A 23,533-nucleotide genomic window follows, 5' to 3' on the forward strand; every position below is an offset into this window, starting at 1 on the left:
AGTGCCCTAACCTCTGGGCTATTGGTAGAAGGGGGATCACCACCACCCTGATTTTGCAAATCTAGCCATTTATTTCCAAATTTCCTTTGCTTTTATTAAAAAAAAGGTTAAAATGCCCTAAATTGAAACAGTGTTTTGTTTTTGTTCTATCCAAATCAATTACTTTTTGATTTGCTGATAATTTTGAAAATTTTCAATGTCAGCTTGACCGAGAATGCTTCTCTTCCTTTCTCCCCTCCAGAACTGCTAGCAAGCTGAAAAATCTGATGTTCACAGAGTTCTGTGTATAACCCTATGCTAAATTTGCGTACGCTGCCTACAAGTGTTGCTTAAAACTATCCAGCCTTCTTTTTAAAAACAATGCACCGTATTTGACTCTGCCCTCCTGCTGCAGTAAATTCCTCAGGCTGACCATACCCTCAATGAGGCAGTACTTCATTATGTTTCTTGGAAATATGTCAGCCATTAATTTTCTCGTGTCTCATATTTCAGTCTCGTTTATCTTCTTTGTCTTATTCTCAACCCCAAGCTGAACTGTTCTGTTACTTTATAGTGCCCTACAGATGACAACACTCATCTCATAAGATATAACTCCATAGGGTAATATATTTTTAAAATTATATTTCTAACTCCACAGTCAGTTTGACACACTTTTTTTCTTTATAGGCTTTATGTGTTATGAAAAAACACTGTTATTATTTATATTATGGTAGCCCCTAGAAGCCCCAGTTAGGATTGGTGGTCCCATTGTGTAAGACACTATAAACTTATAAAACAGTCCTTGCCTTGAAGAGCTTACACGCTAAATAAAGACTAATGATGAAATTATAATGCGATAGTAGTATTGAAAATGTCATAGAAAAACACATTATCTCTGTCATTGATCAGCCTTCTAGCTCACTCTGAGTGGCAGGAGAAATAGTTAGCAAAATAAGGGCCATAGTGGAAAACTCCCATTTTATATTGCTGGAGAGTTCCACACATGAATTCTGGTTAGCAGATGTCTTTAAGATGAATTCTTGGGAACATTGGAGGTTCAAGACCATAAAAGTGGCTGGTATGATATAATTTACTTTCTGTTCTGAAATAATAATCCGAATTCATATTAGACCTCAACTAACTTCAAAATGTGGTACAAACACGGAAGCATAAAACATTCTCATCTCAGTACGAGTTGCTTCAGTTATGCTACTCTGTGTTAGAGTGAATTTTCCAGCGCTATCCCTATATGTTGAGTTGAGAATATATTCTAAGGGCCTGACTCTGATTTCACTGCTGGGGGTGTTACTCCAGTGACTTCAGTGGAGTATCTTCTGATTTATCTTGGCACAAGTGAGTACAGAATCAGGCCTTAAATGGTCAAGTGAAAAAGTTAAACTGTGAAGTTGTGTGGAATATAATATTACTACTGAAATGTTTTAATCAGATAGCATTTAATATTGGGCTAAAAACTGTAACACCATAGTATTGTAGTTGCTAATGAAAAATCAAATTTCAAATGTCTATTTAAAAAGAATAGAAATTCTTAGTCTACAGAGAAATCAAATGTAATTTGTTTTAAAATAAGGATTCTTTTTAAAATATAGTCTTGCAAAAGTGACAAATTATCAAGCAGAATTGCTGTATTTTAAAAGTCAAAATTTTATGAATTTTCACTTGTTTTATTACATCTTAAAATAAAGCAGGCTTTGAAGTTCTTTAAACCCAGATTTATTTTTTAAATCATCAAGAACTCTAATAATCTCATTTTAGATTTTATTAGCAAACTTATTTTTCTGGTTAAAAATATAATTGAGATAAAAATTGGGATTATTTAGAAAATAGAGAGTTTACATTTGTAATGAATTCAACTGGTTACTACCATAAACCACACCATTGTTTCACTAAAGAGTAGAGTAATTATTAGCCAAATAAATGTATAAAAATATTAAAGATCATGGTGGTATAAATATAATCATTTCAAGAAGTTAAGCTCTCTAATAATGAACTGATGAGAGAGTAGGGAGAGAGGATAGAACAATACACAATCAAGTCGATAATGAAATGTTGATACTTTTGAATTAATCTCGAAAAAGATATGTGTAAATCTACTTGTGTTTTAACACTGATTTGCAAACATGTAGATAAATAAACAGCTTTTGTAATTCATCATCTCTTTGTAATACTTTTCACTTTCTTTTTAATTGTTGCAGCATTTAGTTTAATTACATATATTTAGGGTTTATTCTGTGGGATGCCACAGCTTTCTTAACACATTGGTAAAACTCTTATACACACGCTGCCTACTCACAACATGACTTTGCTGTACAAATGAAGTAGCAGAACAAGAAATGGGTGAAAGATCTAAAATGTGAATTCAAAGGTAATTAGACATGGCCAAACTACAACAATGGAATAAATTTTACTCTCTGAGGACTATTTAATCTGAAGAGCAGTTATGTTAGGTTAGCTTCTGAAATCTAAATGACTTGCCATTACTTACAGCTTCATATCAATTACTCCCTCAGTGAAAAAAGTACTCCATTGTAATTCTGACAATTTTTCTCAAAGGGCTGGTTGTATGTAGCCTGTGTCACACAAACAGGTGCCAGAATAGCATTTTGTGAAAATTAGAGGCTCTGCCATCAAAAATGCTGGTTTATATGGTTGTAATCTGGAATTGCCATAATGGAAAAAGGAGTTGTGAACACGTGTGTCTGAATGGAATCATTCCACAGTTAATGGGAGATTTATGACTGAAGAAATCGCTACAGAACAGCAAGTGGTATAGATTGTTTTTATTTTAATACGAGAGCCAAGTCTTGCATTAGGACATTGTTGAATCTAGTGCAGAAAATAAATGACACCCAAGGGATCACGTAGCATTCTTTTAGATTGAAGGGCCTTTAATAATCTGATAGTCTAATAGTGGTAAAGATAGAGAATATGTAAGAACTAATCTGGTCTTCTGCTTTTAAAACAACCATGTATGGTAACAAGAAACAGTTACGAAGTGTAGGCACTGTAGCTTTCAGTAGATGATTTTTTAAATGAAAAAATACGTTTGCTGAGTAACTTTTTGGAATTTATTTAATGAAAGCTCATAAAATATACCTGTTTACAGCTGGATTAACAGCCACATACTCTACTACTTGTGTCTGTCTCTCTACTTTAGACGTGGGGTGCCAGGCAAATATAAACTCACAGTTGCCCTCAGTTTTTATGCAGGTTTCAAATGAATTTGGAAAATGTGTAATTTATTTTCAAAAGTACTTGCTATTTTTCTACCTATTAATTTTAGTTGATTAACTGTTTGTTAGTGTACTTCAGCCTACCATGTTATATTGTGAACTACGGGATATGCTTCAGCTTCATACAAAGAAATGAGGGATCTGCCCCTGCTTGTTTAACCTTTTTTTAAAAAATATGTTACTTAAAATAGCAATCAACAATGTTAGTTCTTAGATTACATTGCAGTGGGTTTCTTTCCTGGGAACAGTCAATCTTTGTATGAATTCAAGTACCATCTGTCTCCCTGTGTATAAGATGTTTGTTTTTTGTCACCAGTAGTGAAGAAACAAAATTAGTATGTGTTTTCATTTTAAAGTCAGCTTTTTCATTTGGGGTTGGGGGGTTTGGTGTTCGTGAAATAACTCGGTGCTTTTCTTATTGGCAAGCAAAATTGTGATAAATGTATGAATGATTTACTAAAGAGCCAATGTATTTTAACCTGTGCTACAACGCTCTCTTTAAACAAACAGTTCATGGAACTTATAAGCAGACCGATTTGGTGGGTAAATGTACACTAGATGGCAGTTTTGTCATATCTTCCAACTTCAAATAGTTCTGTAGTAGAACAGGAAAGGCCATCAGTATTTAGTCTGCACTGAAAGGGTCTCTGCATGACCAATGTGGACCCCATGGACTTCCTGGAACATGTGTTAGCAATTTAGCAGCAGACATTTATTTCTTTGTTTTACTGCTTGGCTCTTTGAGAAAGTGTTGGTACTGGGTTTTGGGCTGTCTGGATCATGTCAGAGGCCATGGGGATCAAGTTCATGTGACAGGCTAGACTAAGGAAGGATGAAGTTGGAGGAGGTGAGGAAACTGACCCTTACTTTCAGCAGCAACAAGTCACTGCCTGTCTGTGGACTGAGGCCAAAATCCTGGGCGTTTTAGTTCTAATACAGCTGAACAAACAAAACACTTTGCCCATTTGGCTTTTTCATATTTCATCAACAGTAGTTCAGTCAAACCTTTTCTATTTCTTATGGGTCGTATTCTTCATCTCTCTCTCTCTCTCTCTCTCCTTTAGCCCCATCCAGAAGAGGTGACCTTGAAATCCTTGGCTACTGCATGCTACAGTGGTTATGTGGGAAACTACCCTGGGAACAGAACCTGAAGGACCCTGTATCTGTCCAGACTGCTAAAATAAAGTAAATAATAATAATTTCAAATACTCCATCATTTACCAAAACAGATCTGAAAGTGAACTTCAAAAGGAGCTCACATCCTGTAGAATATTGCCTTACCTGAAAGCTAAAAAATTTCCCCTTAATTAAAGGTGTGTTAGAAGTATTTAAAAGATGTGAACTCTGGGAGTGTGCATATATCTCCTTCATACATTTATGTGCATGCAGCTGTGGAGATTTAATGTACACAAATGTGTGATGCAGAACAATTTCTCAGATTTTTGAATTCTCTTAATTTTTTAAGAAGTTGCATTTGCAAATCCTGTGTGCCGGTATGCTTGCTGCACAGTCAGAATGATTTTGTAGAATGAACTATGTAACTGCTTCACAGAGACAGAGATGAAAATTTAAGCAAGCTGTCCTTATTTTTCATGTATTGTTTCATTCTATTTCTTTCGCTTTCAGTTATGTAGATTTTTTTTTTAAAAGAATTAAATCTTTTGGTTTAGGGTTTCAATGTTATATAAACATTTAAAATACCAAGTAAAAAACTTTGTGTTGGAATCTGTCTTCCCCCTCCCGCCCCCGAATAGCTCATTAGATAATATTAAAGCAACAGAGTTTATTACCATTTTTTCAGTGCTCTCACTGATGGGACTTGAGAGAGTTAATTGCATGTGGTACAATATAGCCTGTTCTTCAGTACAAGGATATGCTGCTGAACAGTAGTTTTCCATAGATGTAGCATCACAATTGGTGAAGGCCGCAAACTTTTAAGTAGGGCAAGTCACAACAGAGGTACACAATAGGGATAGCTGAGCCACAGAAATCAATCTGCAAATTCAGTATGACATCAGCTCTCAGCAGAGAAAAAGGTTAGCCTGCAGACTGCGAATAATACGGATTGCATCTGTAAATGTTGACATCGTATGTTATGTGTAATATTTCTGCTTTAGAAGTTCTGATCGGTACAGAACCCAAACTAACACTTAAACAATTCTGCTAAATCAATTTAATCGATCAAGCTGCTTCACTAATTCTCTACTTACAGTTAACCCTTCAAGCACTGGTATTTTCCAGACTGGCAGCCAAAAAATTTCTTAGGAGGAAATACATAAAATATGGTACAACTTAATAGGTCCCTTAATTGTCTGAATGTTTTTGATGCCCCTGTAATGTTGTGGAAGACCAGAGGAGATGGGTGTATGTACATGTCGATATTCAGTTACATGCAAGTTGATGGGTATGCGATGGACAAATCCAGCCCCCTTCTCTGCTCAGAGACCCTTTGCAGTGGAACCAGTGTGGTTCTGCTGAGAGCAGAGCTTGGGGACCTGGATATGGGAGTGCAGTTGAAGTAGTACAAGACACAGAGGCAGGGCTTGGGACTCTGCTGCTGCACAGATAATCCCATTGTCTTCCCTTCGCCTCGTTTCTCTAGTCATTTAGGAAGAATCTAGTGTTAGCCCTAGTGCAGGGAAGTAGGGGTAGCTGAGTTATGGTTGTGAAGGTGGGGGGGAGAAGTAAGTGCTTCATCTTGTATACTCTAGTCCAGTAACAGGTGACTTCTGCAGGGCTGCTCTGCAGCCATGCCGTGGCCTGGGGGAAAGGATTTCTCCTCCCCAGCACCTATCTCCACTGTTTAGGCCAGGTGCTGGATTTGCCGCTGTGTGCCCACTTAAATAGGTAAGGGAGATGATGCAGTGTGCTCTCTCACTTGTTGAGCTTCCCTTTTTCTCTACCAGTGTCACTCAGCCTTGGCATGGCTTGTGCTTTTTACCAAACTATGAACTTTTAAAAACTAAACTGGTCTTGAGTTACCAGATCACAAATAAAAGCACCTGAAAACGTCAAAAAGGAAAACTCCAGTGTAATATAAAAATCTTCTAATCACTACCTCTAATTACAAAAAAAGAGTGAAATACTAAGTGACTGAAATAAAAGAATAATTAACAATCAAATGGAAACTGTGGCATGGCAGCCTCTTGAGGGAATTCAGCTAGAAATCATAGAATTTCATAGAACTTTTTATTTCAGAAGGTTGAAAAAGCTACTGGGGGGAAGCTGTTCTAGACTTGATTTTAACAAATAGGGAGGAACTCGTTGAGAATTTGAAAGTAGAAGGCAGTTTGGGTGAAAGTGATCATGAAATCATAGAGTTTGCAATTCTAAGGAAGGGTAGAAGGGAGAACAGCAAAATAGAGACAATGGATTTCAGGAAGGCGGATTTTGGTAAGCTCAGAGAGCTGATAGGTAAGGTCCCATGGGAATCAAGACTGAGGGGAAAAACAACTGCGGAGAGTTGGCAGTTTTTCAAAGGGACACTATTAAGGGCCCAAAAGCAAGCTATTCCGCTGGTTAGGAAAGATAGAAAATGTGGCAAAAGACCACCTTGGCTTAACCACGAGATCTTGCATGATCTAAAAAATAAAAAGGAGTCATATAAAAAATGGAAACTAGGACAGATTACAAAGGATGCATATAGGCAAACAACACAGGAATGCAGGGGCAAGATTAGAAAGGCAAAGGCACAAAATGAGCTCAAACTAGCTACGGGAATAAAGGGGCACAAGAAGACTTTTTATCAATACATTAGAAGCAAGAGGAAGACCAAAGACAGGGTAGGCCCACTGCTTAGTGAAGAGGGAGAAACAGTAACAGGGAACTTGGAAATGGCAGAGATGCTTAATGACTTCTTTGTTTCGGTCTTCACCGAGAAGTCTGAAGGAATGCCTAATATACTGAATGCTAATGGGAAGGGGGTAGGTTTAGCAGATAAAAAAAAAAAAACAAGAAGTTAAAAATCACTTAGAAAAGTTAGATGCCTGCAAGTCACCAGGGCCTGATGAAATGCATCCTAGAATACTCAAGGAGCTAATAGAGGAGGTATCTGAGCCTCTAGCTATTATCTTTGGAAAATCATGGGAGACGGGAGAGATTCCAGAAGACTGGAAAAGGGCAAATATAGTGCCCATCTATAAAAAGGGAAATAAAAACAACCCAGGAAACTACAGACCAGTTAGTTTAACTTCTGTGCCAGGGAAGATAATGGAGCAAGTAATTAAGGAAATCATCTGCAAAGGTGGTAAGGTGATAGGGAACAGCCAGCATGGATTTGTAAAGAACAAATCATGTCAAACCAATCTGATAGCTTTCTTTGATAGGATAACGAGTCTTGTGGATAAGGGAGAAGCTGTGGATGTGGTATACCTAGACTTTAGTAAGGCATTTGATACGGTCTCGCATGATATTCTTATCGATAAACTAGGCAAATACAATTTAGATGGGGCTACTATAAGGTGGGTGCATAACTGGCTGGATAACCGTACTCAGAGAGTTGTTATTAATGGTTCCCAATCCTGCTGGAAAGGCATAACGAGTGGGGTTCCGCAGGGGTCTGTTTTGGGACCGGCTCTGTTCAATATCTTCATTAACGACTTAGATATTGGCATAGAAAGTACGCTTATTAAGTTTGCGGATGATACCAAACTGGGAGGGATTGCAACTGCTTTGGAGGACAGGGTCATAATTCAAAATGATCTGGACAAATTGGAGAAATGGTCTGAGTTAAACAGGATGAAGTTTAACAAAGACAAATGCAAAGTGCTCCACTTAGGAAGAAAAAATCAGTTTCACACATACAGAATGGGAAGAGACTGTCTAGGAAGGAGTACGGCAGAAAGGGATCTAGGGGTTATAGTGGACCACAAGCTAAATATGAGTCAACAGTGTGATGCTGTTGCAAAAAAAGCAAACATGATTCTGGGATGTATTAACAGGTGTGTTGTGAGCAAGACACGAGAAGTCATTCTTCCACTCTACTCTGCTCTGGTTAGGCCTCAGCTGGAGTATTGTGTCCAGTTCTGGGCACCGCATTTCAAGAAAGATGTGGAGAAATTGGAAAGGGTGCAGAGAAGAGCAACAAGAATGATTAAAGGTCTTGAGAACATGACCTATGAAGGAAGGCTGAAAGAATTGGGTTTGTTTAGTTTGGAAAAGAGAAGACTGAGAGGGGACATGATAGCAGTTTTCAGGTATCTAAAAGGGTGTCATAAGGAGGAGGGAGAAAACTTGTTCACCTTAGCCTCTGAGGATAGAACAAGAAGCAATGGGCTTAAACTGCAGCAAGGGAGGTCTAGGTTGGACATTAGGAAAAAGTTCCTAACTGTCAGGGTGGTTAAACACTGGAATAAATTGCCTAGGGAGGTTGTGGAATCTCCATCTCTGGAGATATTTAAGAGTAGGTTAGATAAATGTCTATCAGGGATGGTCTAGACAGTATTTGGTCCTGCCATGCGGGCAGGGGACTGGACTCGATGACCTCTCGAGGTCCCTTCCAGTCCTAGAATCTATGAAGCTATGAATTTCCAAGTGTAAGATTTGGGAAATTAACGACATTTAAACAAACACACACACAGAATTTTCCTGAATTTAGTTCTGGAATTCTGATTTCTGATGCTTTCTAGTCAGACCTGAATTCTCCTCTTTTAATGTGCCACCCATTGAAACTGCTGCTGTGTCCATTACATGGTGAGAGTGAAACAATGATGGATGCTGTTTGGAAAGTTCATTTTTTTAAACATGTACTGTTTTGTAAAGAGATGGCTAAGAAAATCCCACCTCCCGTTGCCTCTAAATGTGATGGCAGCGACTGACAGCCTTAAAGGACAGGCCCCATGGGGACCCTCCCATCTGCATGCTGTGGAACTCTGCTCTGCAGTGTCAGTCTCTACTGGCATGGAGGGTAGGTCTTGGGGCATGACGTAGCCAGTTCATCCAGTGCTTCACAGATTCACATGCCCATCCCATGGCTGTACAGGGATCATAGCAGAACGCTAGCTGTAGTTATGGCTCATGTGAAGCCACTCCATACAAAACCACCCGGTTGGATGAGGACCTGATGGGTTTATCCTCTTTTAGATTCTCTGAGCAAAGCCCTTGTACTCTGCCTTTATGAATTTAGGGGCAAATCCTGCACCTGAAGCTCTGGCAGGTCCCTTATGGTTTCTCCGAACAAAGGAGATTCAGGATTTTGAGGTAGAAGGGCAATTTCAAGTGGGACATGCACCTGCTCCACAAGGCTCAACTCTGTGGTAACTCCCTGGACTATAGTCTGCTGCAATGCAGATAATCCCGTCTTCTCCCATGTGGGTGCATTATGACCATAGGTGCTGTTGTAATAGTGACTATGCAGCTACACTGATGAGATCCCCCTCCATCTATCACCACAAACCAGTTACTGGGGCTTGGTGCTGTGGCCCCTAAGAATTAAATGAAAGTGTTTTGTTTTGTTTTTTAAAAAGAGAACTGAGCCCCCGCAGCAATATGTTTTTTTAACTGCAGCTCTATCCTTTTAAAACATGAAGGGCTAGACTGAGCTGTTGGCTCACCCAGAGCAAGGAGCAATGCATAGCAACATCACCCCAGGAGGAGCAGTGGGGAGAAATTGACTCAGGCTTGGTCTACAGTAGAAAATTAGATTGTTTTAAACCAGGGGTCGGCAACCTTTCAGAAGTGGTGTGCCGAGTCTTCATTTATTCACTCGAATTTAAGGTTTCACGTGCCAGTAATACATTTTAACGTTTTTAGAAGGTCTCTTTCTATAAGTCTATAATATATAATTAAACTATTGTTGTATGTAAAGTAAATAAGGTCTTTAAAATGTTTAAGAACCTTCATTTAAAATTAAATTAAAATACAGAGCCCCCTGGACCGGTGGCCAGGACCTGGGCAGTGTGAGTGCCACTGAAAATCAGCTTGCGTGCTGCAGGTTGCCTAGCCCTGGTTTAAACTATGTTGGTTCGGTGTGAAAAATTCACACCCCTCAGTTGGCGTAGTTAATTAAGTCCCTTGTAGCAGGGCCAGCAGTAGGGGGTAGCAAGCAAGGCAGTTGCCAGGGGCCCCACAAAGCTAAATTACATCATATCTACCGAGTCACTGTGGGGAAATGTAATCTGAGTGTTACAGTAGTTTAATCTCTAAAAGTGAAAATAAATCACACTAAAACAGAGGTTTTCAAACTGTGGGGTGAACCCCCCCTAAGAGGGCGCAGAGGGGCAAGCAGTGACACCAGGTGGCTCGGGCTTCGGCTTTGGCCCTGGGAAGCGGGGTGGGGGCCCGCTTCTTAAGCCTCTTTAGTTACTTCCCTGGGCTCCAGCTGTGTAGATAGCATTCAGTTCACTGAAGAATTCTTCTATCAAGGTAGCTACCACCTCTCGGGAAGGTGGATTACCTACACCAACCAGAGAATCCCCGTAGTGTCTACTCTGAAACGTTACATAGATGCAGCTGTGCCGCTGTAGCATTTTAAGTGTAGACAAGCCCTGTCTTGCTTTGAGGTGGGGGAAGGAGTAAGGTATCCAGCCCACACCCCAGAGCCCACACCCCCAGCCGCAGCCCCCACACCAACCCTCAATTTCGTGAGCATTCATGGCCCGCCATACAATTTCCATACCCAGATGTGGCCCTCGTGCCAAAAATTCTGCCCACCCCTGGTGTAGACACTACTTGTGCCGATGGGAAGGGTTCTGTCATCGGTCTAGGTAATCAACCTCCCCGAGAGGTGATAGCTAGGCCAATGAAAGACTACTTCTGCTGACCTAGCAATGTCTACATGGGGATTTAGGTTGGCTTAATAATGCTGCTCAGAGATGTGGATTTTTCACACCTCTGACCGCCCTAATTAACCAACCTAATAATCTAGTGTAGGTCTCGGCTCCGTTCCCCCTCCACCGGGTTAGCTCTGTTGACGTTTAGAAGGGACAGGGCCATAGCTTTGCCCCTCATTTGGTTAGGGAGCACTGGAGACACTGTCCTTGCTCTCCCCCACATTGCTTGTAGCTGTAATCGTGGCAGTCCTCACACAGTTGTCCCTACTTCCCTACATTAGGGCTAGGAAGGATCTGGTGCTAAATGATTAGAGAAAGCCAGACAAAACTGTTCCCAACTTTCAAAACACAAAAATTAATCTTCGGGGTGAGAGCAAAGTGAGAAATTTCATCCCAAGGTATAATTATTTACTCCCAGAACATGTATAAATCCCTGCAAAGAGGCTTGAAGTGAAGATGCTTCCCCGGTCTCTAGGTGGTTAAAAATAGGTATCTGGTAGGTAGAGTTTTTGTTTGAAGAGGAGTCTTTTTAAGTGTTAGTTATCCTTGAGATCTCCTCCTTTTGGAATTAAGTTTTACCGTATCCAGAATTCCAACTGAAGGATCACCTCCTAAAAATTCACATTTCACCTGTTGCATTCTTGTGTTGTTTCAGACTGATGGACGAGCTCCCAGATTCAGTGATGAAGTGGGGTCTGGCTGGAAGCAGTTGCTGTAAGCGTGATTAGAGCATATACTGTGTATTTTATCATTCCGTCTTAGTCTGTTTATTAGAATAAGGCTTTTAAATATTTTTATAACTTTGGGGCAAAAAGAGAATAAGAACAAAGTTTAAAAAAAAGGAACCCTGAAATTTAATATTTTAAATTAAATGACCAATTCCACTCCCCCTAAGGCAAGCATGATTTAATGCAGCATTATCCCCTCATGGCCCTGATCCCGTGAATTGTAGTGTGTGGGCCCAGCAGTCCCCCTGTGTGGTACCTCTTTGAAATTATACCCACATACTAAACTTTGCAGGATTGGGGCCTTCAGCATAAATATTTGACCAGAGATCAGAATGAGCTTGAGTTTGACCATCAGGATCAGACTGGTAAGCAAGAGCAGACCAGTCAATATTTCTGAGTAGCTCATAGCTGTCAGACACCCCTCAATTTACAGCATTCCTGCGTGTGCGCGTGCCGGCGCCCGCGTCCATTCGCCCGTGTTTCCCCTCCCCCCCCCCCCAAGCTAGCCACTCAGGAGATACTTTAAAAAAAAGTTTTCCCATAGTTGTCATTAATGTTCCCAGTCTTTCATGACTTAGATTAAATCTCAGGAAAAACTTCCTAACTGTAAGAACAGCAGGACAGTGGAACAGACTGCCTCAGGAGGTTGTGGAAGCTTCTTCAGTGGAGGCTTTCAAAAAGGAGGCTGGAACTGGGTTGGACGGTTTAGACACAACAAATCCTGCATCTTGGCAGGAGGTTAGACTAGATGACCCTTGTGGTCTCTTCTAACCCTATGATCCTACTTCCCCCTGCATTTCCTTGTCGTGTTTCACATATACATTTTTTCCATCCCGCTCTACTCTTTCAATCTCTCCATTCTGCTCTTCCCCACCTCTCAATTTCTTGCTCATCCTCAATTTTTGTTTCCTCCTTTCCCTTCTTAGTCCTCTCTCTCATCACTCTTTTCCCTTTTCCCCCCACCCGCTACCTCCACTGTCTCCCCTCCCTTTCCTCTGCCCTACTGCAAATCTCCGTACCTCCAACCATATGAAATCAAAATGGACAGGGGCTGGCCCCTTCCATGGAATGCAAGGCTGGCTGCCATTTCTTCACTCCTAGTGCATGCTAAATTGTCCATACCTAGACCTAGGAGGTGGAGCAGCCAGGTAACAGGTGCTGTTCTGTTCCCTTTGCAAGAGGCCAAAGAAGGGGTGCCTTCCATGATGGCAGAGCTTGCCAGATGTGTGAAGAATTTCATCCCTTTTAAGATGGCAAGAGCAGGGTCCACTTCAAATTAAATGTTATGCTAATGTTAACACTGTATTTGACAGGTAGATGCTACAATGATTGACACCCTAATAATACTATAGATCATCTGCCTAGAGATATGAAAATGCTATGGACAGCAGCTCCTCCTGTCTTGTATACCCCCCAGAGCTCGAATGGCGGCACTTCCATTCAGACACAGAGAGGGGATGATGCAGTGGCATTGGTGCTAATCCCTTCCGCACCTCCCAGTTTAGGGTCCCCGTTGCGTACAGAGCAAAGATGACCAGGGTCTTCATGCCAGTACTAAAAATGTTTTTTGGTAGCAGAAGGTAAAAAAAATCTCACCCTTGTATCGCCCCCATCACCGAGCAGCATGGAGCACCTCACAATCTTTAATCTGTTTATCCTCACAGCAGCCCTGTGAGGTAAGGACATGCTATTATCCCTGTTTTTACAGATGGGTGTGATCCACGAAGGTACTGAGGCTCCTAAAAATGGGACTTAAGTTCCATCTCAGATGAATGTTTTAACCACTAGGCTATGGAATATTCTGCTGTGGGGCTCTCTCAATTCTTCTAGTGAAGTTGTTCTATTTTAATTAAATAGTTGAATAAATATTTTTGGGTCAGAGAATTAGAATAATTCTGTAGCCTAGTGGCCGGGGCATTCACTTGAATGGTGGCAGATCCCTGTTCAAATCCCTTCTTCCCCTGATGAGAAGGGGGGACTGGAACTGGGAGTTTCCCACATTCTGTGTGAGTACCCTAGCTGCTGGGTTATAAGGGAGGTCTGTCCCCAGCTGTGAGAGCTTGACTGAGGGGCCCAGTCCGGTAGGTCGCCTTGAAGCACGCCTACTTGATTGGGACCCACATGTCACTTAGGCGGAAGAACATCTATCTTCCATCAATTAGTGGATTGCTAAGAAGAGATAGATACCTCCCTGCAGACTTAAGTGCTAAATTCTGTGAGGGGGCAGAGCTTAGCACATACCCCTTTTGTCTCCACCTCCCATTGGCTAGTTTAGGTGGCTCCCTGCCTAGTGTGCTGGCTTTGTGCATTGCTTTCAAAGGCACCTGTCTTTCCCCATTTATTGTATAGTAGCCTAGGTGCCTGACTCAGGCTTTCTGGGTCACAATGATGCTACTGTGATTTTCCAGGGATTTAGAAGTTAGATGCTGGGTGAGTCAGCACTACAACATCTAAGTCCTTTTGTGGATCTGGGCCCAAGAGACAGAGGCCAAGATCCACAAAGGTATTTAGTGTAATAAGTTATCTATGAGTGCCTGATGAGTGCTCTCTGAGCCCCCTTAGCCTGATTACCTGAGGGCTCCGTGTTAATCAACCAGGATTCAGCCAATCCACAGGCACAGGTCTAACCAGATGACCCTAACACTTAGGATATAAGCTCCCAGTGAGAGTAGCTACTCCAGTCTGCTCAGCATTGTTACCTCACTGGGAGCATCCCCTGCCACTTGGTAGTTCTGACAGACTGCTCCAGCTCCTTGGAGTTGAGTTCTCCAACGATGCCCCCTCTTCTGCCCACATGTATCCTGGCAGCCTCAGACTGTTGTCCGCTGCACCTTGAGAGTCTCAACTGTACATGAGGCAAACTACACCCAGGTTGTGCAAGTGGATTGTGTTGCTGCTAGCAATTTAATGGATGCTGAATTTGCTAAAGTTCCAGTGCACAGGAAGTGCACCCCCGATCTAGTGTAAATGATCAATGGTAGCATGCTGTCCTGTGAAATCATGCCCCTCCAGGTTGAAATCCAAGATTTTCTAGAGACTCTGCAGTCAGCAAACTTTCTGATCATGCTCAGTCTTCCCTGGCTCTCAAGGCATGATCCACACATCTTATGGAAGATGCTTGAGGTACAATTTGAGTTGATCTACTACCAACAGTTGTGTCTAGTTAAATCAGAGGCCAAGGAAACAAGGACCAGCACTGAGAAGTCCACTGCCTTTTGTGCCCAGCAGATTGTTAATCTCTGCAAAATATCAAGAATTTGCTGATATTTTACACCTGCATAGACCCAACAATTGCTCCATTGGTCTCAAACTAAGAACTAAAATTCCATTTGGTTGGATTTACTCCTTATCAGACTCAGAACTCAAAGCCCTACAAGAATGCCTTTATGACAGTCCTGCAAAATCTTCATCCATCCATCCACATCTCCCACTAGGACCCGATTTTGTTTGTGTGCCTTGAACAGAATCTTGTATGTTTTGCCTTTGATCAATGAGCCGTTGGAAAGGAGGTTCTGCCAAGGTATTTACCAAGCTTGATCTTCATGGGGTTTACAGTTAGTCCTTATTTGGGAGGAAAACCGCATTTTGCAGTCCATATTGCCATTTTGAATATCTGGTTATGCCTGTTGTTCTCTCCACTACCCCAGTCACATTCCAGCACTTTGTCGATGACATTTTCAGGGACGTTTTAGACTAGTTCATGGCAATCCACTGAGGAGATGTCCTCATCTCAAGTCAAAACCTTCCTGATTGTCTGATATTTGAGCGCCTCCAAGCAAGTGGCCTGTATGGAAAACCTGAGAAGTGTGAATTTGATCGCCCTTCTGATGAAATAGATATGGACCCCCAGAGATTGTAGACTAGACAGCCCCAAGGAATGACCACAATGTCCAGTGCTTCCTGGGGTTTGACAGTTTTTAACTGAAGATTAATTCAAGGACTTTTTGAAGATGGTGAACCCAATTACCCAACTGCTCTGGAAGAACACCACATTTACTTGGACGCAGGAAGCCTAACGTGCCTTTGATCTATTAAAGGAAGCATTTACATCGGCACTTCAGTGTTGGCCACTTCATTGTCAAAGTGGATGCCTCTGATTATGCGATCAGAGCAGTGTTGTCACAGCAGCATGGTCCCCAATACATGCTCCAACCTTGTGCATTTTATTCTCGGCAACCGATGCCCATAGAACAAAACTATGAAATCTGTGACAAAGAACTATTTCTCTTCTAACCCTATGATTCCATGCAGATCCTGGATGCCAAAATTCTCCAAGGAAAGTTCATGTACCTTGTTGATTGGGAGGGTTATGGTCCAGCTGATCATTTGTGGGAGCCAGCTGAAAAAATACATGCACCCAATCAGCTTCGAGAATTCCATCAGTTGCACACCAATAAGCCTGGTCAGAAGATCTCTGATAGGCATCTTTTTGGGCAGGGGGAGTAATGTAATCAATAATCTCCGGGCCTGATAAGTGTTGCTGTGCCTGATGAGTCATTCCTGAGCCTGATATTACCTGAGGGCTCCACGTCAATCAACCAGAGCTCAGCCAGTCCACAGGCACAGGTCTAATCATGTGACCCCAAAGCTAGGTATATAAGCTCCCACTGAGAGCAGCCACTACACTTGCTCAATGTCACTATCTCGCCAAGAGTATCCCTTGCTGCTTAGTAGTTCTGATAGACTGTTTTCAGCCCCAGCCTGTGCCTGCTCCAGCCTCGTTCCAACCCCATTCTTCATTCCTGCCCTGACCTATTCCTGAAATAAATGGAAGTTAGGAGCCTAAACATCTTTGTGGATCTGGGCCTGTCACACAAACAAGTCTCTGACAGAACAGGGAATTAAACCCAGGTATTTGAAGTCCTAGGCTAGTGCTTTAACCACTGGAACATCCTGAGCTATGCACTTAGCCAAAATTCAGGGTCTAAATATTGTTTCCATTAGGGGGAGAAATTGATGAGAGTCCATTATTTCTTTGATGTTATTCCTGTTTTACAAGAATGTATATAGTTCTGTTTCCTGGAACACAGGAGGAATCAAACAGGGTGTATTTTCTGTGTTCACAGTTTCATGCCTCTTTCACCAGCACTTAACCCAAAAGCTCTCTTTTTTTCTTAGCTTTTTCTGAGGGTAATGCTACCAGTGCTTCTGTTGCAGTGTCTGGTGCTTATTTGCTTTCTCACTCCACTTCTCTGGCCCTTTCTTTAAAGGTTTAGAAACCAAACATGTTTTAAGTTCAAAGTATATGCATTTATGTGTGTTTCTTTTGCATCTACATTTCTTAATGTTTCATTGTAAGTATAACATTTTGTCTGTAGAGAAATTTAGGATTTGTGCTCTTAGCAAACTTTCACCTGCATGCTCTTTGCAGTTACTGCAGTAAAAGTACAGAAAACCCACATTACTGAGAGTGTTATGTGCTTTATTTAATATATAAATAATAGTACAATTGGAGCTAAAAATGCATGTGCTTGGTAAACGTAGTGGAGTTGCGTGCATTGAGACTGATTTTCCTCTCCCTGGTGTCAGTGTAACTCTAATAGTTCAGCAGAGTTACTCTTGCTTTACAGCGGTATAACTGAAAGAAGAATCAGACCCACTACATTTCAAGGTGCATCTATTCTAGGGTTTTGATTCTTTAGTTGGTAACAATCAGTATTAAACAATTGTCTTATTTCTTTACAATTCTCTGTATTCTAGTGTATACTGTACTAACAGGATATTCTCCAACACCCATTGAATTCAACCTTAATGCGAGATCAGGTCCTTAATTTACAGATAAGCAAACCTGCAAGCTACAATTTTTACAGGATTATATAAAAAGTGAGATAGTGAGGAGAAGTTCTACTGCATTTGTGCACTCCTACTGGACAATCCTAGAATTATGACCAAGTTAGCCTCTAGCGTTGTTGTAGATGTCCTGCTTCGACAGGAAGATTTTCTTGCTTTATGTTAACGTGACAGAAATATAAGACTAAAACGTAGCTTTATAAATGATGGAATGGTTTAAAATATGTTCCCGTTTCCTTCCCTCATTATCCATAAAACAAAAATCAAGTAGATGACTTTGCTGAAAATCAAGCCCTTATTATCTATGTCCTGCCATTTTTTGGGTGCACCTGGTAGCACAGAGACCTAGATCTAACTCCTTTGCAATGCAAGCCAGGTAGGTACACATCTGAGTGCTACCAATTCCACCTGGAACTTATTGATGCACAATCCATTGTAGTCGCAAAATTGTAGGCCACATTGAGTCCCAGCTACAAATCAGGCCATTAGACCTGTTGAGTTCAACATGAAATCTTTTGTTTAGGCTACAAAGACAAATACCTCTGATTGTCAAATCTATTCTAACCTCTATGAGAATTCTGCAAAAGCAAACTGCTAGCACTAGGTCCTCCTGGAACCAGTTTCTTCGTGTAAATGCTATGAACTTAATTTTTTGACTTTAATAAAGGAAATTACCAAATAGGAATTCTATTCCTGTATGACAGACTTGTGCCTAGTAATTGCCTGTGACATCTTAGCCACATGCAATCCAGGTTGTTAGGAAGCAGTGAATGTGTTAAGGAATATGGCTACTGTTAGTATGGAAATGTAAGCAGCGGGTCTACAAAAGGTTTTATTGCTTAGTATTTTATGAGTTTGAAGCAGCTAATGAATGTGTGTCTTGGCTAGTTCTGTATTTTCTTCACAGAAACAGTGTAAAGGTAACCCAACAGGAAGCTCTCGGTATAGGGCAAACAATGGCCTTTGCGGGGCCTGGTAGGGTGGGGTGGTTATGAGGCATTTGCTCATACTATTCTTTCCCCCACAGAATTCCCAAACTTAATGTGTATTATATGACATTGAAATTGTGGAGTATAAAATACTTCACTTTAAAACTTCGCTTTCCCTTCTCCTCCTTCTACAGTGTAGTACACACTCAGTGGATCTGTTTTAACATCTTTTACCTTGGGGATCAGAAGAGATGAATGTCAATACATACTGCAGTTTAGTTTTAGGATTACACTAAAATAACTGCAAGAAAAGTTTTTTATACATACCCAACTGTAGTATTCTCACACTCCTGAAGGCATCTTAACACTTCCAGAGATATTAGCTGGTGATGGTGGTGGTGGTAAAATATTAAGACCTATTTCCAACAAAATCAACCACTGTCTAGTGACTTACAGGATATTTGCATAACACGGGGATTGTCAAGACCCTGTAAATCAAAGTATTTTACTTTCCCAGTAGGTGTTCAAATTATAAAATGTCTGCAAATTAGCATTCAGTATACATAGCAACAGCATTTTAAAGGTCCTGTTATGATCCAAATGTCAAGAAAATCCTTCTAGTTGCCAAATTATCAGCATCTTTGGACTAAAAAGAGACACTTTAGGAGTAGTTTTTTAATGCTAGTTAGTGTGGTTTTGTGCAACAATCGTAACATAATGAACAGCATAGGGGATGGCAAGTTTATCAAAGTCTATTCTTTCCTTTTCCCATCCCAAGAAGAAAAAATCTTTGTATTTTGATAGTTCTTTGTTGTGGCTATTGCCTTTTGGTTCTGTTGTATCTTGGTTGTCATTCCAATGATTTTTGTCATCTTGGATTTAAAACTTTTTCAAAGTTGTAGGGTCCACATCAAATAAAATTCACTTTTAAAATGTACTCCACAGGTGAAATAGCTAAGTTTTTGGCATGTGTTTATGGTTTAACTTATGAGGAAAAGCCAAAGTATCAAGTGCTAAAGAAAATCCTGGTGGATGGACTCAAATCAAGTGGAACTTTTTACGATGGCCCTCTGGAATTTTCCACTGCTGGATGTGCACTAAATCTGTGTGCTTCTAAAGATCTGAAAGTAAGTAACACAATCCCTTGCAGTTCAGCGATTATTTTGTGAAACCTGTTTGATGATTGTTTTTTTCTTTTGCACGAGATGAAGTAGTTTAAGCTCTCAAAATGAGACTGACACAGCAATTGTTTTGCTTTAAATACATCACATTTGGTAATTCCTGTTTCCCCTGGCTTTGCTAAAAAGTGGGATGTCAGCCCTTAAGGAGGAAAAACTGTCATGAGTCCTTTTGACCTACAGCCTCTCACTTCAAAGTAGTATGTCTGTGGAGAATCATTTACTTTCAGGATAATGGGGAAGTCAAGGACTTTGTTCACTAACATCTTGAAGACAAGCTTGAATGCCAGGTTTTTCTTTCTGGCCAGATTAAAAGCAAAGTTGTCTTGATCAGTGAAAGCATTTAATTCATTTTCTGTCCTTCCATTTTTTTTTGTCCTTTGTCATTGCATTCCTACAGCCACCAATCTGAAGGGGATATTTCATCCTTGGATTTAAATAGTTTATTTGTATGTAGTGCTGCATAGTGCTTTTTTAGCACACAGATTTAAAGATGACAGCTATCATGTTGTTTATTTATAAAACATAAGAACATTTCCCCCCTGTATTTTAAGTCTGAAACTATACATTTAATAAAATCTTTAAGTTTAATAAATTTAAATTGATGTAATTAGAAGCTTTACTGGACCTGATATGAAATGTCAGCCCCACGATATCTCTGCCTTCAAACTACCCATATGCCCATATGCAAACTACCCATATGCAAAAGCCCTATTTCTTCTTTGATGCGTGTGCAATAAGGCAGGGTCAGGGTATCATTCATTTTTAATATTTCTTGTGAACTTTGGACCATCAGAAGTGTACATGAGCCAAGAATGCAGGATGCAAACTAATGTGACTGATAGGCTGCTAGATGAATGGTGATTCAAGTATCAGTGCACAGATGGTTCTGATTTGCTGAGTTTTGTAGCTGCTGCAACTGAAGACATAAAATATCCTTCTAGTCATAAATTAGCTCTTTGGAAGCAAAACCTTGGCACCAGAGCTTTACAACCTTCAATTAGTAGGGAAAGAAGTATTTGAATGACTGTGGTATTGACATCTGTAGGCCTGCATAGTAATCATTCCTAATAGACGAGAATATCTGTTTGAGGGGGTTTTGCATGGCTAATTAACTACCAGTGAGAATATGTAATTTTTTCATGATCTCCTGATTGTCACCTTTCTCTCATGATACAATTACATTTTATTGTAGCAAGTGGCTCAAACCAGTTGTCAGCACTATTTACGTATTGCAGAAGGCAGAACAAAAGTTCATGTTTAATAAAAAGCCACTGTATTTTGATCTTGGTAATTACAGAGACTTATTTTAGCAGTTTTATTGACTTTTGTGTTTTTATCATTTTTACAACAAAACAAAGCTATTTTGGTGACAGTATTTCCCTTGCAATAATGGTCACCAATTAATCTACACTAATTTGAGTATCTTATTTCATTTTTGTAGTTTGTATAGTTTTCTAAACTTAATTGAAATATAAAACAGCAGTTTTTAAAAAAAGGCATCTCCTTTACTGATCTATGTTTAGATTTCTGCTTCACCAGAATCTTAAATTTTTACATATTAGACATTGATTAGTAAAGCCAAACTATGGTTCTTTATGCGTTCTTTATGTGTACACAGCAAAATGCAGACCCCTTCTCTTCATAGAATGGAAGCTGGACCAATGGTGTGAAGCTTACACTTTGTCCTGTCAGCTTTAAGCAGACATTCAATAATTAATTGCAATAGGAAGAATAGTGGGTCAGAGGAAAATCAGATGTATAAAGATCAAAAAATATTATCTTAGTGAAAACTTGTATATGATGTGAAACCAAAGCAACATCAGATTCAAGACGGAAAGCATTCTGAGAAAGATACTTTAATGTGTTATTTCTCAAGTTTTTGTTCCCGTGTTCCTAATTCAGTTTACGTTATAAATCAGCAGTTTTTCTGTAAATGTAATTTTGTGTTACTGTAAAACTGAACAGCCAGATGCTAGATGCATGAAGATTTGCTTTGCAAATCTAAGCAACTGGCCTGCGTAAGGGGTTTTCAGGTTTTGTTTTTAACTTTTTCCTTCAGCTGAAAGTACAAAATCTATTATTCAGTTTTATACTTAGCCTAAAACTTTGATACTAAAGTAGAATGAAAGATATTGGTGAACTTGTTCTGATTATGAGAGATTGAAGAGTTGCTACAGCACTTGCTATTTGCAAGTGCACAACCCCATTACAAGTCCATAAGTGAGAAGTGTCAATTACCAGTGCTTCTGTTCGTTGGACACAGGCAGAATTATTTGAATGGTCAATAACAAGGTCAGAGACAGGGTTCTGCTGTTTGCAGATGACTTGATCTTAGTACCTATCCTCACTTAAATTTTCAGAGGGACTTCAAATTTCTCCTGCCTTGCCCCTTTGAAAAATATGCATGCATGTGCCACCTCAAACTAGAGCTCTTCTTTCCTCAAGGGTATTTCTCTAGCAAGATGTACTTAAGGGCAGAACAAATTAATGTAATCTAATTTACTGGAAAATGGACATAAGACAGGAGATTTATTTTCCGAATGGTTAAAGGAGGTTTCTGGTATTCCCCATGAAGTTTAAGAAATGTTTTAGTTTACCAAATCTAAGTTACCATTTGTGTGAGAACAGAGAATACAAGCAGAGGACGTAAGATTTTCAGAAAACTAGGTTTTAACCTACAGTTGCTGGGGCTGACTGGTTGTATTGTAACTTGGGAGAGGGGAGGATATAAGAGACACACCCCATTTGGGGAAGATTAAGAGATTTTGGGGTGTGTGCTCCTGGAGGGGCCCAGTGTGCGCTTTTCCAGGGCTGATGCATTCTGGCTACACTGCTGATAGTGTGGAATGCCTTAAAAAGCAATGTACTGTTCATTGCCCTCAGCCCATCTATCTCCTCCTTCCTTTCAACTCCTGCAATCTTACCTCCTCTGCATTTTCTGCCCTTTTACACTTCTACTCCTACTCGCCACACACCTCTCTCCTCCCATTAAAAACAAACATAAAACTTACTAATTGGAGTAATTCAATAACTATAAAGCATATACAACCTCTCAGTGTAACAACATTCTCTGAGTATTGTCAGTAACGCTTCATTCTTGAGAATTTGCCTGCACACTCCACACCAAATCCAGAATTCTCTAGAAACCTGTTTTGGGGTCATATGGAACCTGCCTTGAGCCATGCAGTGCTCCATGTGAGACTGTATAAGTAGAAGTGACCCTTCACTTCCTTCCAGCTGGAACTTCCTGAGGTCCGTTATGATAGCTCCATAGCCATTTTCTCTTACCCCCAATTCAAGATAGCTGTTGGAAGCAGCTAATTTTTTTAGCATTAGGTAATTTTTAGTCCCATTTGGAAATGTGAAGTGCCTAGTTGATGCTTGGTGAAATGTATGTGACTGAATCAGTATTGCCTGGAGGCCCTGAGAGCACCCTGGGTAGACCAAGAGCCAGAACCTGTTCCGGTTTCTTTACACCATACTGACTCTAGAGGTCTTTAAGTCTAAAGCCAAAGAACTTGTTACCTTTGTTCTATGCTATTCTTTTTCAATAGCCAGGGACAGAGAGGAAGCACCACCACGCCATAAATTATTAATCCTACTTGCTCGTACTATATTTAAAAAAAAAAAAAAAAAAGGATCTAGAGGTAATGGTGCTGTTCCAGGGAGTCCTTGCCACTGACAGGAATCATATCCCCGGTGCCAAAGGTTAAATGGCTGACTTGGCTGCTGAGGTGTGCCATAGGGCTGCTGTAAAGTCAACTGGCTGCAGCAGATCAGTACTGACAACGTTTGGAGAAAGAAAAATTGACATGTAACTTGATTTCATAAGGGACGACTGTAAATACAGATCCACAACCTCCATCCCCCCTTCTTGGGAATGTATATTAGATTGTGATATGTGGA

General features: G+C 40.4%; 1 protein-coding gene across 1 annotated transcript in view; it reads left to right on the forward strand.

Annotated features, from left to right (window-relative positions):
- The window catches only part of VRK2 (VRK serine/threonine kinase 2), a 69,248-nt gene that overhangs the window by 37,214 nt on the left and 8,501 nt on the right, over positions 1 to 23,533 (forward strand). The window contains exons 8-10 of the mRNA XM_065400521.1: positions 4,295 to 4,415; positions 11,655 to 11,713; positions 19,392 to 19,573. Coding sequence (XP_065256593.1) covers positions 4,295 to 4,415; positions 11,655 to 11,713; positions 19,392 to 19,573 — 362 coding nt within the window. The remainder of the gene's footprint in view (positions 1 to 4,294; positions 4,416 to 11,654; positions 11,714 to 19,391; positions 19,574 to 23,533) is intronic.

Source organism: Emys orbicularis, chromosome 3, assembly GCF_028017835.1.
Source record: "Emys orbicularis isolate rEmyOrb1 chromosome 3, rEmyOrb1.hap1, whole genome shotgun sequence".
In the NCBI taxonomy this organism is placed as follows: Eukaryota; Metazoa; Chordata; order Testudines; family Emydidae; genus Emys; species Emys orbicularis.